General features: G+C 43.3%; 1 protein-coding gene across 1 annotated transcript in view; it reads right to left on the bottom strand.

Moving 5' to 3' along the window:
* LOC124136802 (tropomyosin-1, isoforms 33/34-like) overlaps nucleotides 1-15,198 on the bottom strand; it is a 47,070-nt gene that overhangs the window by 18,620 nt on the left and 13,252 nt on the right. Inside the window, exons 3-6 of the mRNA XM_048380516.1 lie at nucleotides 14,739-14,876; nucleotides 10,670-10,737; nucleotides 9,442-9,553; nucleotides 6,007-6,208 (exon numbers count right to left, since the gene is read on the bottom strand). Of these exons, the coding sequence (XP_048236473.1) occupies nucleotides 6,007-6,208; nucleotides 9,442-9,553; nucleotides 10,670-10,737; nucleotides 14,739-14,876 (520 nt within the window). The remainder of the gene's footprint in view (nucleotides 1-6,006; nucleotides 6,209-9,441; nucleotides 9,554-10,669; nucleotides 10,738-14,738; nucleotides 14,877-15,198) is intronic.

Below are 15,198 nucleotides of genomic sequence, written 5' to 3'. Positions count from 1 at the left end.
ATTGACCTTGTGATGCTTGTAAACACATGATTGGGAAGACGACGCCATTGTTGCTGCAAAATGGTGCCAAGATCTTGCAAATTCTGTGGTTGGTTCTGGAGAGTGCGCAGACTTCTGCCAGACGTGTTCGGTAGGATTGAGGTCGGGAGTCCTTGACGGCCAGTCCATGAAGTTGGCTCCCGCATTCTGAAGTATATTCCTTGTCAAAATTGCTGTGTGGGGTCTGGCATCGTCGTGTTGGAAAATCAAACCGGGTCCATGTGCTGCCATATAAGGCAGAAGTTCTGGTGCCAGTACCTGGTCGCGGTAAGCAGCAGCGATGAGGTTGCCACGGATGACAAGAAGCCTGGAACGTGCATTGCCACAGAGAGCACCCCACATCATGACACTTCCGCCTCGAAATCTGTCAACTTCCTGTACACAACACTGGGCGTAACGTTCATGACGGCGCCTCCACACCCTCGCCCTACCATCAGCAAATCGAAGATTAAATCGGGAACTATCACTGAAGACGACTTGATTCCAATTCCTCTGAGTCATTCGTAAGTGTCACTGTGCCCACAATTGACGTTGACGTCTGTGTAATTGAGTCAGAATCGGCCCGCAGTATGGCCGTCGTGCTTGAAGGTGGGCAGATTTCAGACGGTTTCGAACAGTTTGCGCACTCAGTCTACCCCTAAACAGTTCATTTCTGGTTGATGTAGCCGTCAAAAATCGGTTACGGAGGTGACGTAAGACAATCTGCCGATCCTCTGCACGTGGTCGACCTGGCCGAGGGCGATCAGCTGTAGACGCGTCCGTAAATCATAAACAGTCCGTCGACTACAACCCATCGTCCTTGCAACTTCAGCTACGGACGTTCCCGTCTGCAACATGCCGATGGCACGTTCACGTTGCCACATTTGAAAGGCGTGGCATGACAAATGGTCCTAAAGACTTTTGTTTTCTTGTGTTTTTCTGGCAGAAGTTCTGGTGCCAGTACCTGGTCGCGGTAAGCAGCAGCGATGAGGTTGCCACGGATGACAAGAAGCCTGGAACGTGCATTGCCACAGAGAGCACCCCACATCATGACACTTCCGCCTCGAAATCTGTCAACTTCCTGTACACAACACTGGGCGTAACGTTCATGACGGCGCCTCCACACCCTCGCCCTACCATCAGCAAATCGAAGATTAAATCGGGAACTATCACTGAAGACGACTTGATTCCAATTCCTCTGAGTCATTCGTAAGTGTCACTGTGCCCACAATTGACGTTGACGTCTGTGTAATTGAGTCAGAATCGGCCCGCAGAATGGCCGTCGTGCTTGAAGGTGGGCAGATTTCAGACGGTTTCGAACAGTTTGCGCACTCAGTCTACCCCTAAACAGTTCATTTCTGGTTGATGTAGCCGTCAAAAATCGGTTACGGAGGTGACGTAAGACAATCTGCCGATCCTCTGCACGTGGTCGACCTGGCCGAGGGCGATCAGCTGTAGACGCGTCTGTAAATCATAAACAGTCCGTCGACTACAACCCATCGTCCTTGCAACTTCAGCTACGGACGTTCCCGTCTGCAACATGCCGATGGCACGTTCACGTTGCCACATTTGAAAGGCGTGGCATGACAAATGGTCCTAAAGACTTTTGTTTTCTTGTGTTTTTCTTTTTTTGTTAATGACTGCTAACAAGTATGGCAGAAAACACGTGCGGTATTATGGCCACGTGCCCAGTTGCACGTGAAAAAACACTTTTGCCACTATAGTGCTGTGCACGTGATTTTGATCGATTCACCTGCACAAAACCGGGTGTTATCTGAAGACAATACGTGGCCATTACTGTTTAAATACACAATAAGGGCCCACAATGATAACTGATCAAAATGTTAAAATTTTAGGATTGTGAAGTTTTTAATTTGGTTCAGTATATTTCTCTTCATTGTCGACTTGATGGGGAATTATTCGCGAGTACAATTATAGATCGTTTAGGAGGCATGTTTACCACCATCAGCTGTCCATTTCATTGGCATGCAGTAGACAACAATCTGCAGTTGTCAAATTTCGACAATGTGTGTTTAGACTGTAATTCAATATATTTAGAGTGATGGCATGAAATAGCGACTGTTGTAAATGGTATTACAGTTTGTTGGCAAAAATATATTATTTACATACCAGTGCATTCGTCAATTTCGCCGTCTTATTTCCGTCTGAAGTGTGTACCATATCAGAGGCCGGGTCTCTGACCGTATCAAATGAAATCTCATCAAATCAATATGGACTTTTCAATTAATTAGAAGTGACAGTTCATTATACAATGACTATTGCCCCAGGCTCACCCTCTTGTTTAATTAGCAACAATTAAGTCATTTATTTCACACAGAAGGCAGCGTGTTTGCCATGTGCAGCAGCCAGAAAATGTTTACGAGTAACCGGAAGTTGAAAAGACAGTTGACATTCAAGATGTTTAAGAGTTATATTTGAATGATTAAGTCACAGTTTTCAATTTTTATGGACAAATTTGGAAGCAAACATATCGTGGCATATTCTAAAAAATCTAAATCCAACTTGCTGTTTGGCCACTTGAAATAGTTCAAAATTTATAATTCAGGCATGGTGTCCATTCTTGCACGAGGGTACGTTCATGAAAACTCTTCCACCGATGCCGTCACCGTCTAGACGAATCTCATAAAACAAATGCGATCGTTTCTGATCTGAAATTTTGTAAATTATTATGGAGAAAGAATTGTATGTATATTCATTTAGTTTTTGTTTTGCTGTCATTCCAAAATCGAAATTTGCTCGTGTTTCGAAAATTTTCCCGTCTTTCGCCTTTTTTCTCTTGATATCTGCATGGACGCACATACATGGAGATCAACGTCTTTGATTTCTGCTAGGATTTAAGCCTTAAAGAAATATGTTTAATGACTTGGAGTTGTAGATCACGGAATAAGATTTTCGTGCGCTACCAAAGTGTTTAGTTTGTAAAAACAAACACTCGTTTTGCCAATCGGGTACACAAAAATGTTGCGCACTCCATCAGTCAGCTGATGCAAAGCTCCATGCAGTGATATAGGAATCGGTTATGCACAGTAAGAGATAGCATGCAATGTTTCGAGTATGCAAATCGCTGTCTCGATTGACAACTTTTGACGATTGAGTAAGTATTTTATTGACATTTTTATGTACCGTAGAAAGATTTATTGAAGCAATACGACAATTTATATCTTTGTAGGTGAAAATGAGAGTCTTAATGCAGATAAAAGTAATGAAAGATCCATGCGATTTTAATCGCGCTGATTCAATATTGATGCGATATTTACGACAACTATGCGAGAATTTCTCAAACTAGCTTCACAGGGAAACACACACGAACACGTGAAATGACATGGATGTATAAAGTTGTGCTTCGCCACATGCTGCACAGAAGTTTTTCAACCTCGTTTATCGTTTGTAAAGCAACATGAAAACGTTAATCTGTATGCTACGCCCTTTACAATGTCCATCTGTATGCTACGTAGACCCGTTACAATGTCCATCTGTATGCTACTTAGACCCTCACAATGTCCACCTGTATGCTTAGATCCCTACAAAAACCACCTGTATGCTACTTAGACCCATTACAATGTCCATCAGTATGCCACGCCCTTTACAATGTCCATCTGTATGCTACTTAGACCCGTTACAATGTTCATATGTATGCTACTTAGACCCGTTACAATGTTCATATGTAGGCCACGCTCTTTACAATATCTATCTGTATGCTACTTAGACCCTTTACAATGTTCATCTGTATCCTACTTAGACCCGTTACAATGTCCATCTGTATGCTACTTAGACCCGTTACAATGTTCATATGTATGCGTATGCTACGCGTTGGAATAGCAACACCAAATAATATGATATATGGAGAATGTGGAAGATACCCACTTTACATTAATTCACAAATAAAGTGTTTAAAATATTGGTTTAATATCATCCGTATGCCAGAACATCGGCTTCCGAAAAAAGCTTATAACATGCTCTTTCATTTAGATAGTATCGGTAAGGTTACATGGGTATCGCATATTAGGACACTATTATTCTCACATGGATATGGGTATATATGGCTTAACCAATCTGTTGGTGATCAACATTTATTTCTAAATGATTTTCGTAAAATAGCAATAAATATGTTCTATCAAGGGTGGCAATGCAACTTGGAAAATAGTTCACGTTATGATTTGTACAGAACATTTAAGACTCTATTAGAGCCAGAAAAATATCTATCAGTTTTAACAAATAGTCACCTAAGAAATGGATATATTAAATACAGACTTGGCTTGTCAAAACTTATGATTAACTATGGACGGAATATATCACTTGAAAGAATACAAAGAATTTGTCCATTCTGTAACTCTGCAATAGAAGACGAAATACATTTTACCTTTGAATGTCCTTATTATGCAGAATTACGTACTAAATATATACCAGAATGTTTCTTATCTAAGACAAGTAGAATAGCTTTTGTTTCTATTTTGTCATCGAATGATGCCGATGTAATGTTTAAACTGTCTTTATTTGTAAAACATGGGATGGAACTACGAAATAACATGTTGAGTGGAAATTCATAATTTTAATTACCTCACCCTAGAAAGTCCTCATGATTATCACCGATTGTTAAATGAATGTTATATTTATATAATTTTTGTTGTATCTCCCAATCTGTAAATTCTCACCCACTGTATTTATCTGAACTTGTATATGGGCCGATGGCCTTTGATACAATAAACATCTTTGATCTTTGATCTTGATCTACTTAGACCCGTTACATTGTCCATCTGTATGCTACTTAGACCCTTACAATGTCCATCTGTTTGCTACTTAGACCCGTTACAATGTCTATCTGTATGCTACTTAGACCCTTACCATGTCCATATGTATGCTACTTAGACCCGTTACAATGTCCATCTGTATGCTACGTAGACCCGTTACAATGTCTATCTGTATGCTACTTAGACCCTTACAATGTCCATCTGTATGCTACTTAGACCCGTTACAATGTCTATCTGTATGCTACTTAGACCCTTACAATGTCCATCTGTATGCTACTTAGACCCGTTACAATGTCCATCTGTATGCTACGTAGACCCGTTACAATGTCAATCTGTATGCTACTTAGACCCCTTACAATGTCCATCTGTATGCTGGCCTCGGGGAAGAGCGTCCGCCAGGAGAGCATCTTCACGAGGCAAGGGAGTTAGTTAAATGTCTATGAAAGTACAGTTTCCACCCTTGCCGAACTAGGCTGGAATATCTGAGCTCGATCGTAGCACCACCATTGACTATTACGAGTAATGTCCCTTCAGTTAACTCCCTTGTCTTTGGAAGATGCCCGGAAAGCGGAAGGTCCGGGGATCGATCCATGACGCGTCAAACCAAAAGACGTTAAAATGCGGTACTTGTTGTTACCTTGCCTGACGCTCGGCATAAATGGACTTCAACACGGACTGGTAGGTTCGAAGCCACTTTACTGTGTCTGAGTGGGATACTCATGTTAAAACTGCGGCATGGTATCTCAATGGGCTAGTACTATCATCAGTCCGGACCAGTACAAGCAGACACACACACACGTACATGCACGTCGCTATATAAGTGCAATCATTTTAAAACCCATTTCCCTCCTCGCCTTTACAATGCCCATGTGCATGCTGTGTAGGACCCTTGCAAAGGATTGTATAAACCTTATCCTTGAATCTTTGACAGATGGTGCTCAGCACAACAGTCAGTGAGTGAGTTGGGTTTAACGCCGCGTTTCCAGTTATATCAAGTCGTGTCAGCTTAATGTTGGAGGAAAGTCCGTAGTAGTGCAGGTCTCAGACGTTTACCACTTCTGTGATGGTGCTGAGAAAACAGAAAGCATAACAGGGATTCGAAACCACAATCATAGGTTTCTGGCGTGCCCAGAGGAACGCAACTATGCACAGCGAATTGTGGCGCCTTAGACAACTGAGCCACCCGTGCCCCCTCAGCGCAACAGTGCTCCTATCTTACCTCTCCACAGGCCCGGCACAGCAGTACTCCGTTCTCTCGTCACCACAGCAGAAATCTTTGTCGTCATTGTCGCCGTCCCCAGGACAGTAAAACAAGCCCGGCGGTGTTGATTGTGTCGTGGTGTTGTCAGACTCCTCCGTGCTGACGTTCAGGTTGGAGTTGGAGTTGTCGTAGAGGTCGGTGTTCTGGCAGATGGTGGGCACTGTGGATTGACATGGAGCGGTTCAACAGTTTGATATCTGTCTTTGTCACTTTGAGGAAATGACTGAGTGACTCATCAATGAAACATTGCTATGAGGGCGTTGAATGTCAGGGTGTTGAATATTAGGGTGTTGAATGTCAGGGTGTTGAATGTCAAGGTGTTGTTACTCAGGGCGTTGAATGTCAAAGTGTTGATTATCAGGGTGTTGAATATTAGGGTGTTGAATGTCAGGGTGTTGAATGTCAAGGTGTTGAATGTCAAGATGTTGAATATCAGGGTGTCGAAAATTGGGGTGTTGAATGTCGGGGTGTTGCATGTCAGGGTATTGAATGTCAGGGTGTTGCATGTCAGGGTTTTGAATGTCAGGGTGTTGAATGTCAGGGTGTTGTATGTCAGGGTGTTGTATGTCTGGGTGTTGAATGTCAGGGTGTTGTATGTCAGGGTGTTGTTTGTCAGGGTGTTGAATGTCAGGGTGTTGTATGTCAGGGTGTTGTATGTCCGGGTGTTGTATGTCAGTGTGTTGAATGTCTGGGTGTTGAATGTCAGGGTGTTGTATGTCAGGGTGTTGTTTGTCAGGGTGTTGAATGTCAGGGTGTTGTATGTCAGGGTGTTGTATGTCTGGTTGTTGAATGTCAGGCTGATGAATGTCAGGTTGCTGTATGTCAGGGTCTTGAATATTAGGGTGTTGTATGTCAGGGTGTTGTATGTCAGGGTTTTGAATGTGAGGGCGTTGTATGTCAGGGTGTTGTATGTCAGGGTGTTGAATGTGAGGGCATTGTATGTCAGGGTGTTGAAGGGCGGTCGGTAAGCCTAGTGGTTAAAGCGTTCGCTCGTCACGCCGAAGACAAGGGTTCGATTCTCGACATGGGTACAATGTGTGAAGCCCATTTCTGGGGTTCCCCGCCGTGATATTGCTGGTATATTGCTAAAAGCGGCGTAAAACCATACTCACTTACTATATAAGGGTGTTGAATGTCAGGGTGTTGCATGTCAGGGTGTTGTTACTCAGGGTGTTGTATGTCAAGGTGTTGATTATCAGGGTGTTGAATATTAGGATGTTGAATGTCAGGGTGTTGAATGTCAAGGTGTTGATTATCAGGGTGTTGAATATTAGAGTGTTGAATGTCAGGGTGTTGAATGTCAAGGTGTTGAATGTCAAGGTGTTGAATATCAGGGTGTCGAACATTGGGGTGTTGAATGTCAGGGTGTTGCATGTCAGGGTGTTGAATGTCAGGGTGTTGTATGTCAGGGTGTTGTATGTCAGGGTGTTGAATGTCAGGGTGTTGTATGTCAGGGTGTTGTATGTCTGGTTGTTGAATGTCAGGCTGATGAATGTCAGGCTGCTGTATGTCAGGGTCTTGAATATTAGGGTGTTGAATGTCAGGGTGTTGAATGTCAAGGTGTTGAATGTCAAGGTGTTGAATATCAGGGTGTCGAGCATTGGGGTGTTGAATGTCAGGGTGTTGCATGTCAGGGTGTTGAATATTAGAGTGTTGAATGTCAGGGTGTTGAATGTCAAGGTGTTGAATGTCAAGGGGTCGAATATCAGGGTGTTGAATATTAGAGTGTTGAATGTCAGGGTGTTGAATGTCAGGGTGTTGAATATCAGGGTGTTGAATATTAGAGTGTTGAATGTCAGGGTGTTGAATGTCAGGGTGTTGTATGTCAGGGTGTTGAATATCAGGGTGTTGAATGTCAGGGTGTGGAATGTCAAGGTGTTGAATGTCAAGGTGTTGAATATCAGGGTGTCGAACATTGGGGTGTTGAATGTCAGGGTGTTGCATGTCAGGGTGTTGAATGTCAGGGTGTTGCATGTCAGGGTGTTGTATGTCAGGGTGTTGAATGTCAGGGTTTTGAATGTAAGGGTGTTGAATGTCAGGGTGTTGTATGTCAGGGTGTTGAATGTCAGGGTGTTGTATGTCTGGTTGTTGAATGTCAGGCTGATGAATGTCAGGGTGTTGTATGTCAGGGTCTTGAATATTAGGGTGTTGAATGTCAGGGTATTGTATGTCAGGGTGTTGAATGTGAGGGCGTTGTATGTCAGGGTGTTGAAGGGCGGTCGGGAAGCCTAGTGGTTAAAGCGTTCGCTCGTCACGCCGAAGACAAGGGTTCGATTCCCGACATGGGTGAAGCCCATTTCTGGGGTTCCCCGCCGTGATATTGCTGGTATATTGCTAAAAGCGGCGTAAAACCATACTCACTTACTATATTAGGGTCTTGAATATTAGGGTGTTGAATGTCAGGGTGTTGTATGTCAGGGTGTTGTATATCAGGGTGTTGAATATTGCTACGATGACCAGTTACAATCTACTTCTGTTGTTCGAGTACGAGGGTTGGTAAAAAAAGTTCAAAGCCTGACTTTCAACTATGTCAATATAGTACATTGTTTGAGTCTTTCATTGCAAGTATATTTGAGCTGTTGAGGCCGTTGGTATATTAGCAATTGCCAGTTGAACGTGATAGGGATCCAAATGGAGATATAAATGGAATAGAACGAGTACCGAGCAGTCATCAGATTATTTACCTTAGAGAAAAGAACTCCCCAAGAAATTCATGATCACATGTCACAAGTGTATGGTGATAACTGCTCCAGCTATTCCACTGTTAAGGTTTGTTTAAACCATGGATCTATTGAAACTATTATTCATGAACAATACAGACGAACGAGATATCTGCTTTGGTGCCAAGATTCTAAATTCTGATCATCAGGACTGCCATTGCCAGAGAACATTTAGAGCCAACTGAGGAGGATTTCGTCAAATTCAAAAAGCGATAGCAACGGGTGATGAAACATGCGTCTACCCCAGTCAAAACGTCAATCCATGGAATGGCACTGCTGGAGTTCTACTACTTCATGACAATGCCCCTTCACACACGCCTCTACTTGCAAAGGCTGCTGTGCAACAATGTAGGTTCGAAGAGCTTCCTCATTCTCCATACTCGCCGAACCAGGCACCAAGTGATTTCCACTTGGTTCTTAAACTGAAAGAACACCTTCGTTGAAAGCGCTATGACGACAACGATAACATCAAAGCTGCCATGAATGGGTTTTTCAGGGTGGCTTCAGAAAACTTCTTCCTGACTGGAATTGAAAAGCTTCACTATCGATACGATATGAAAAACAGGTAGATGATGTTGAAAAATATAATAAAAAACAATTTCACAATTATTGGTTTTGTTTGTATGGCTTAGAACTATTTTAACAGCCCTCGTAGTAAATTCAGACAACCTACTTGAATCTGGGGTATTGTTGTAGCGGATGGTGTCGAAGTAGGCCACGCCGTTGTACACGTCGCCGCGCATGAATGCTGCCTCCCATGTAGCCGCGGTCAAGCCGTAGGTTCCCTGTGGGGCATTGAGTGAGTGAGTGACTTGGGTTAAAAGGAATTAATGCGATTTGGTTGAAAGCCCACATAGATGAAGTCGTAGATGAAGGTTGTATGAACCAGCGAGTACAGGTGTAGTGCTGACAGAATCATAATTATGGATCATAATCTGTGATTCAAACGTACAACTAGCGGATCCTGGCACATTTGAGAGACATACATCTGCACGAATGTTATACTGCGTGGCCAGATTCACGTGGACCTTGGTTGGAGTGTATGTGTAGACTAACCCGAGAGTGAGAGGATTAGACAGACATGCACGAGTAGAATAAGTCTTAAGCAACCCAAGGGGATTATGCTTGTCGTAAGAGGCGACTAACGGGAGTAGGTGGTCCGGCTCGCTGACTTGGATGATGCATGTCATCTTTTCCCGATTGCGCAGATCGATGCTCATGATATCAATCACTGGATTTTCTGGTCATATTGCCGTCATATAGCTGGAATATTGCTGTGTGCGGCGTTAAACAACAAACAAACAAGGTAGATGTCCCAATGCCATTTAGAAAGTGGTCAAATATAACAAATGTTATATTTGGGATAACACTTTCTTAGTAAAGTACAGATTCTAGTACTTTTGGGGTTTAAGTCCCATCCGGAATTCGAACCCAGACTGCCAGAGTGAGGCACCTAATCGCCAGCACACAAAGTCTAACCCACCCGGCCCCCGAGAAGCCACTGAGAAAGTGTTATCCCCCAAACTACATTTGTTATATAAAGTTGATGTCAGTGTTTCAGGGTTCTGGTTTACTCTGTTTCCAGACACTTGTCTCCCTGTGGCTGACGGCACCCCATCGGCAGGCCCACCCCCTCTACAACAACCGCCCACCGTCGCCTACCCCCAACCACAAGCCCCAGGGCGTTTACTGGGTTGTCTGGTCCGGACTCGATTACGAATCGGTTGATGCATGTCATCGTGTCTCTATTGCGCAGATGGATTCCCATGATGCCAATCACTTGATTGTCTGGTCCAGACTCGATTATTCACAGACAGGAATATTGCCGAGTGCGGCGTTAAACAACAAACAAACAAACAAACAAACATGCATTGAGTCTGAATCGGTGACTATGATCTCACCTTGAAGCGTCTGGGTTCATCGTCAGTGTCATCCTCATCCTCATCACGATCGTGTTCATTTCGAAATTCTGGAAATATACATCATCACGTGTCTTACAGAGCAGGCTGAATCTGTATTGGTATGTACTTGTTGTTGATGCTTTGAATGTGACTCAGAGAGCTGTCACATCTAACATGTATGGCAAATCAATACTTAACTACGTGTACTTGCTAGTCGGCGGTGACATGTACGGCAAACCAATACTTAACTACGTGTACTAGCTAGTCGGCGGTGACATGTATGGCAAACCAATACTTAACTACGTGTACTAGTCAGTCGGCGGTGAATGTACAGCAAACCAATACCTAACTACGTGTACCAGTCAGTCGGCGGTGACATGTACGGCAAACCAATATCTAACTACGTGTACCAGTCAGTCGGCGGTGACACGTACGGCAAACCATTACTTAACTACGTGTACTAGCCACTCGGCGGTGACATGTACGGCAAACCAATACTTAACTACGTGTACTAGCCACTCGGCGGTTACACGTACGGCAAACCAATACTTAACTACGTGTACTAGCCACTAGGCGGTGACACGTACGGCAAACCAATACTTAACTACTAGTAATAGCCAGTCGGCGGTGACATGTACGGCAAACCAATACTTAACTACGTGTACTAGCTAGTCGTCGGTGACATGTACGGCAAACCAATACTTAACTACGTGTACTAGCCAGTCGTCGGTGACATGTACGGCAAACCAATACTTAGCTACGTCTACTAGCCACTCGGCGGTGACATGTACGGCAAACCAATACTTAACTACGTGTACTAGCCAGTCGTCGGTGACATGTACGGCAAACCAATACTTAACTACGTGTACTAGCCACTCGGCGGTGACATGTACGGCAAACCAATACTTAACTACGTGTACTAGCTAGTCGGCGGTGACATGTACGGCAAACCAATACTTAACTACGTGTACTAGCCACTCGGCGGTGACATGTACGGCATACCAATACTTAACTACGTGTACTAGCTAGTCGGCGGTGACATGTACGGCAAACCAATACTTAACTAAGTGTACTAGCCACTCGGCGGTGACATGTACGGCAAACCAATACTTAACTACGTGTACTAGCCACTAGGCGGTGACATGTACGGCAAACCAATACTTAACTACGTGTACTAGCCACTCGGCGGTGATATGTACGGCAAACCAATACTTAACTACGTGTACTAGCTAGTCGGCGGTGACATGTACGGCAAACCAATACTTAACTAAGTGTACTAGCCACTCGGCGGTGACATGTACGGCAAACCAATACTTAACTACGTGTACTAGCCACTAGGCGGTGACATGTACGGCAAACCAATACTTAACTACGTGTACTAGCCACTAGGCGGTGACAGGTACGGCAAACCAATACTTAACTAAGTGTACTAGCCACTCGGCGGTGACATGTACGGCAAACCAATACTTAACTACGTGTACTAGCCAGTCGTCGGTGACATGTACGGCAAACCAATACTTAGCTACGTCTACTAGCCACTCGGCGGTGACATGTACGGCAAACCAATACTTAACTACTAGTAATAGCCAGTCGGCGGTGACACGTACGGCAAACCAAATCTTAAATACGTGTACTAGCCACTCGGCGGTGACATGTACGGCAAACCAATACTGACACCAAATACCATTCGTGACCAACTCGCGTTATCCCGGGACAAGCCGAACAGCGACTCGTGCCCCTCTCATCGCCATTTTTGCGACCGGGTTCCGTCTTAGCGCAAACGGGCACACCTAAAACAATTGTCAACTCGTTGCGTAATGGTTCACATATATTTCCCCATATATCATATATATTTCAGATGCAATTTAAAGCACATCTGGACATGCCGAATTATACAGTATGATTGAGCACATTTAACTGTGTCTTGGGTATATTTTTAGATGCAAGACATATGTAAAATCAAAAATTATTTCTGAGGGATTCTTTGATGAAAAATTTGAAATCATACGCGCATTCTGATTTGTTTGTCGTACTTTCGCACATAACATTCATCGATAGGGGGACGAGTCTTCTTGCAGGTTACGGAAAGGGGCGAATGGTGACGAATGCTTTCGTTCGTTAACAGACCAAACTGAAACCGGTTGCAAAATTTGGTTGTGCATGAATATTGATATATATATGCCCAAATATGGGCATTGTTGACATTTCTATGCATACACATTAACAACATTCGCCTGCAGATGTGTTTGCAAACAAAACAGTTCTTCTTTTGGAAGAATTTCTTCAACTTAAGGTAATTCAAGCGCCATGTTGTTAGTACGCACGACACCTTTAAGAAGATTTGAAAAGTCACATTAGGGCCGCGCTTTGAATATCGGACCAACTGTCGGTCACTCGCACTGCCGGGGTCCCGTCTGTGCAATCAAAATGGTTCGGTTTCCTTGATCTATCAGCTGAATTTATAATTATCATATCCGTACCATTTTAGAAAAGGGAAATCAGAGTGTTCACCAAAGACATTCATATTAACTGTATCACCCTATACTGAAGACGTGAAAATCAACAAACGCAGGTCTGCTCGCATGTCAGTGACAGCTTCGAACGATCGAAGGGCAAGGTCACCACGGCATAAGAAAAGACAATCGTGATCGACTCACAGCGTTTTACGCTGGAGATAGGGAATGTTATTGTTCACATTTGGGATATTTTGGGCCACTGAATCAGAAGTCAGGCACACTTCTACGGAGTTTTCGAATGATTTGTATCGGAAATGTTCACTTTGAGTGATCTGGTCGAACAGTCGTGAACAAGCAACTCCCGAAGCAGTGCCACAAAATACGCTTCAAGGGGGACAATGATGGCACAACCGGATCATGCCAAGTAAGTCTAGATATTTGTCCAGACAGTTCAAACTGACCTAATTTCACCACGCTTATCCGTTTACGTTAAATCAAATTGAAAGTTGCGAAAGTGGTCGGATGTGTCACGCCCATTGGGGACCCACGATCTATTGATCGGTAGTCGTACATTGTAAATGTATATAGCTCGATTATATAATGTCTGTAGAAGCTCTATGCATAACTTATATAGAATGCAAACTGAATTTGATGAGTGTGACTATCTGGTTTGATTAAATATAGTGTTTGTAAATATATCTCGCTCTCATTTAATTGCTTCAGTTCTGCCTTGTAGTTGCAAAATGAATGACGTCTCGCATGTTTTATGGATGAAAAAAGAAATCCCGGTGTGACCCAGGTCACGGTTATCCAATGAAAACGAATAAAACAAGGTCAACCTTGTACGACACACGTGTGACGTACGGATTTAGTATTAGTACCACCTGTGTACCACCATCATCCAAAACTGGCTCCCACAGGAGATATGGCTTGGATGAGATCAAGCGATATCTACACTGTAGATATCGCTGCAATGAAATTACATCACAATGCTTTGCAGACCATTGTGACGTCACTGGTTACCATGACGTCACAATCAAATGACATCACTAATGACTGCTACTGAAGCTGTTAGCAGTACTTTTTACACTGAAGAAACTGCTTATCATTGTCTACAAATTGAAAAAGTTGGAAGAATGATGTTGGATGATAAATACAATCTCACCCTCGTGTCTTTTGATATCAAATATATCAACACTCGTTGATAAAAGTGGCAAAAATCCTCGGCAAGCCTCGGAATTTTTCCACTTTTATCAACGAGATTCTCTGTATCTTCACCACGTGGGTAATAACAAGCGATATCTCCATTGCAGATATCGCTGCAATGAAATTGCACCACAATGCTTTGGGGACCATTGTGACGTCATTGTTACATGACGTCACAATCAAATGACATCACAAATGGCTCTGCTACTGAAGCTGTTAGCAGTACTTTTTACACTTATGACACTGCTTATTACTGTCTACAAACTGAAAAAGTTGGAAGAATGATGTTGGATGATAAATATAATCTCACCCTCGTTTCTTTTGATATCAAATATATCAACGCTCTTTGATATATTTGATATTAAAAGACACTGGGGTGAGATTCTCTCTGTACAGAGCGAACAAACCTTTCCGGGTCTTGACTTTCATCCTGATCTTCTTCCGCTTCCCCTTAGTTTTGGTCCGGGTGTTGGTGGAGTGGGTGTCGCTTGAGCGGGTGTTGCTGGATTTGGATGCCACCCCAGCGTTCTCCCTCCCAGCGTCAGCTTAACAAAAATAGTTTTTACTCATTCTAAACCTATCCACCATCGTTCTACACGTTTCAATTAAAACAAAAGCAAAGGAGATTCATAATCGCGCACTATACATCATTAGGAAGTATGTACCAGTCTTACAGACTCCATTGCCGTGTTGACTGTCTTGTTGTGATATGACACCGACGGGGGAGGATACGCTCCCTCTTTCGCGAAAACTTGATATCATCACTATTTCATACTGATTCATGTAAACTGACGCTTAGTCTCTGAAAATAGATGATTTTGATGGAAGAAATAACTCCATTTAAGAAGCCAGATGAAATGGGAGATT

The sequence above is a fragment of the Haliotis rufescens genome, unplaced genomic scaffold (genome assembly GCF_023055435.1).
Source record: "Haliotis rufescens isolate VD_foot unplaced genomic scaffold, xgHalRufe1.0.p SCAF_31, whole genome shotgun sequence".
Taxonomy (NCBI): Eukaryota; Metazoa; Mollusca; class Gastropoda; order Lepetellida; family Haliotidae; genus Haliotis; species Haliotis rufescens.
This window is presented reverse-complemented; position numbering and strand designations above follow the sequence as displayed.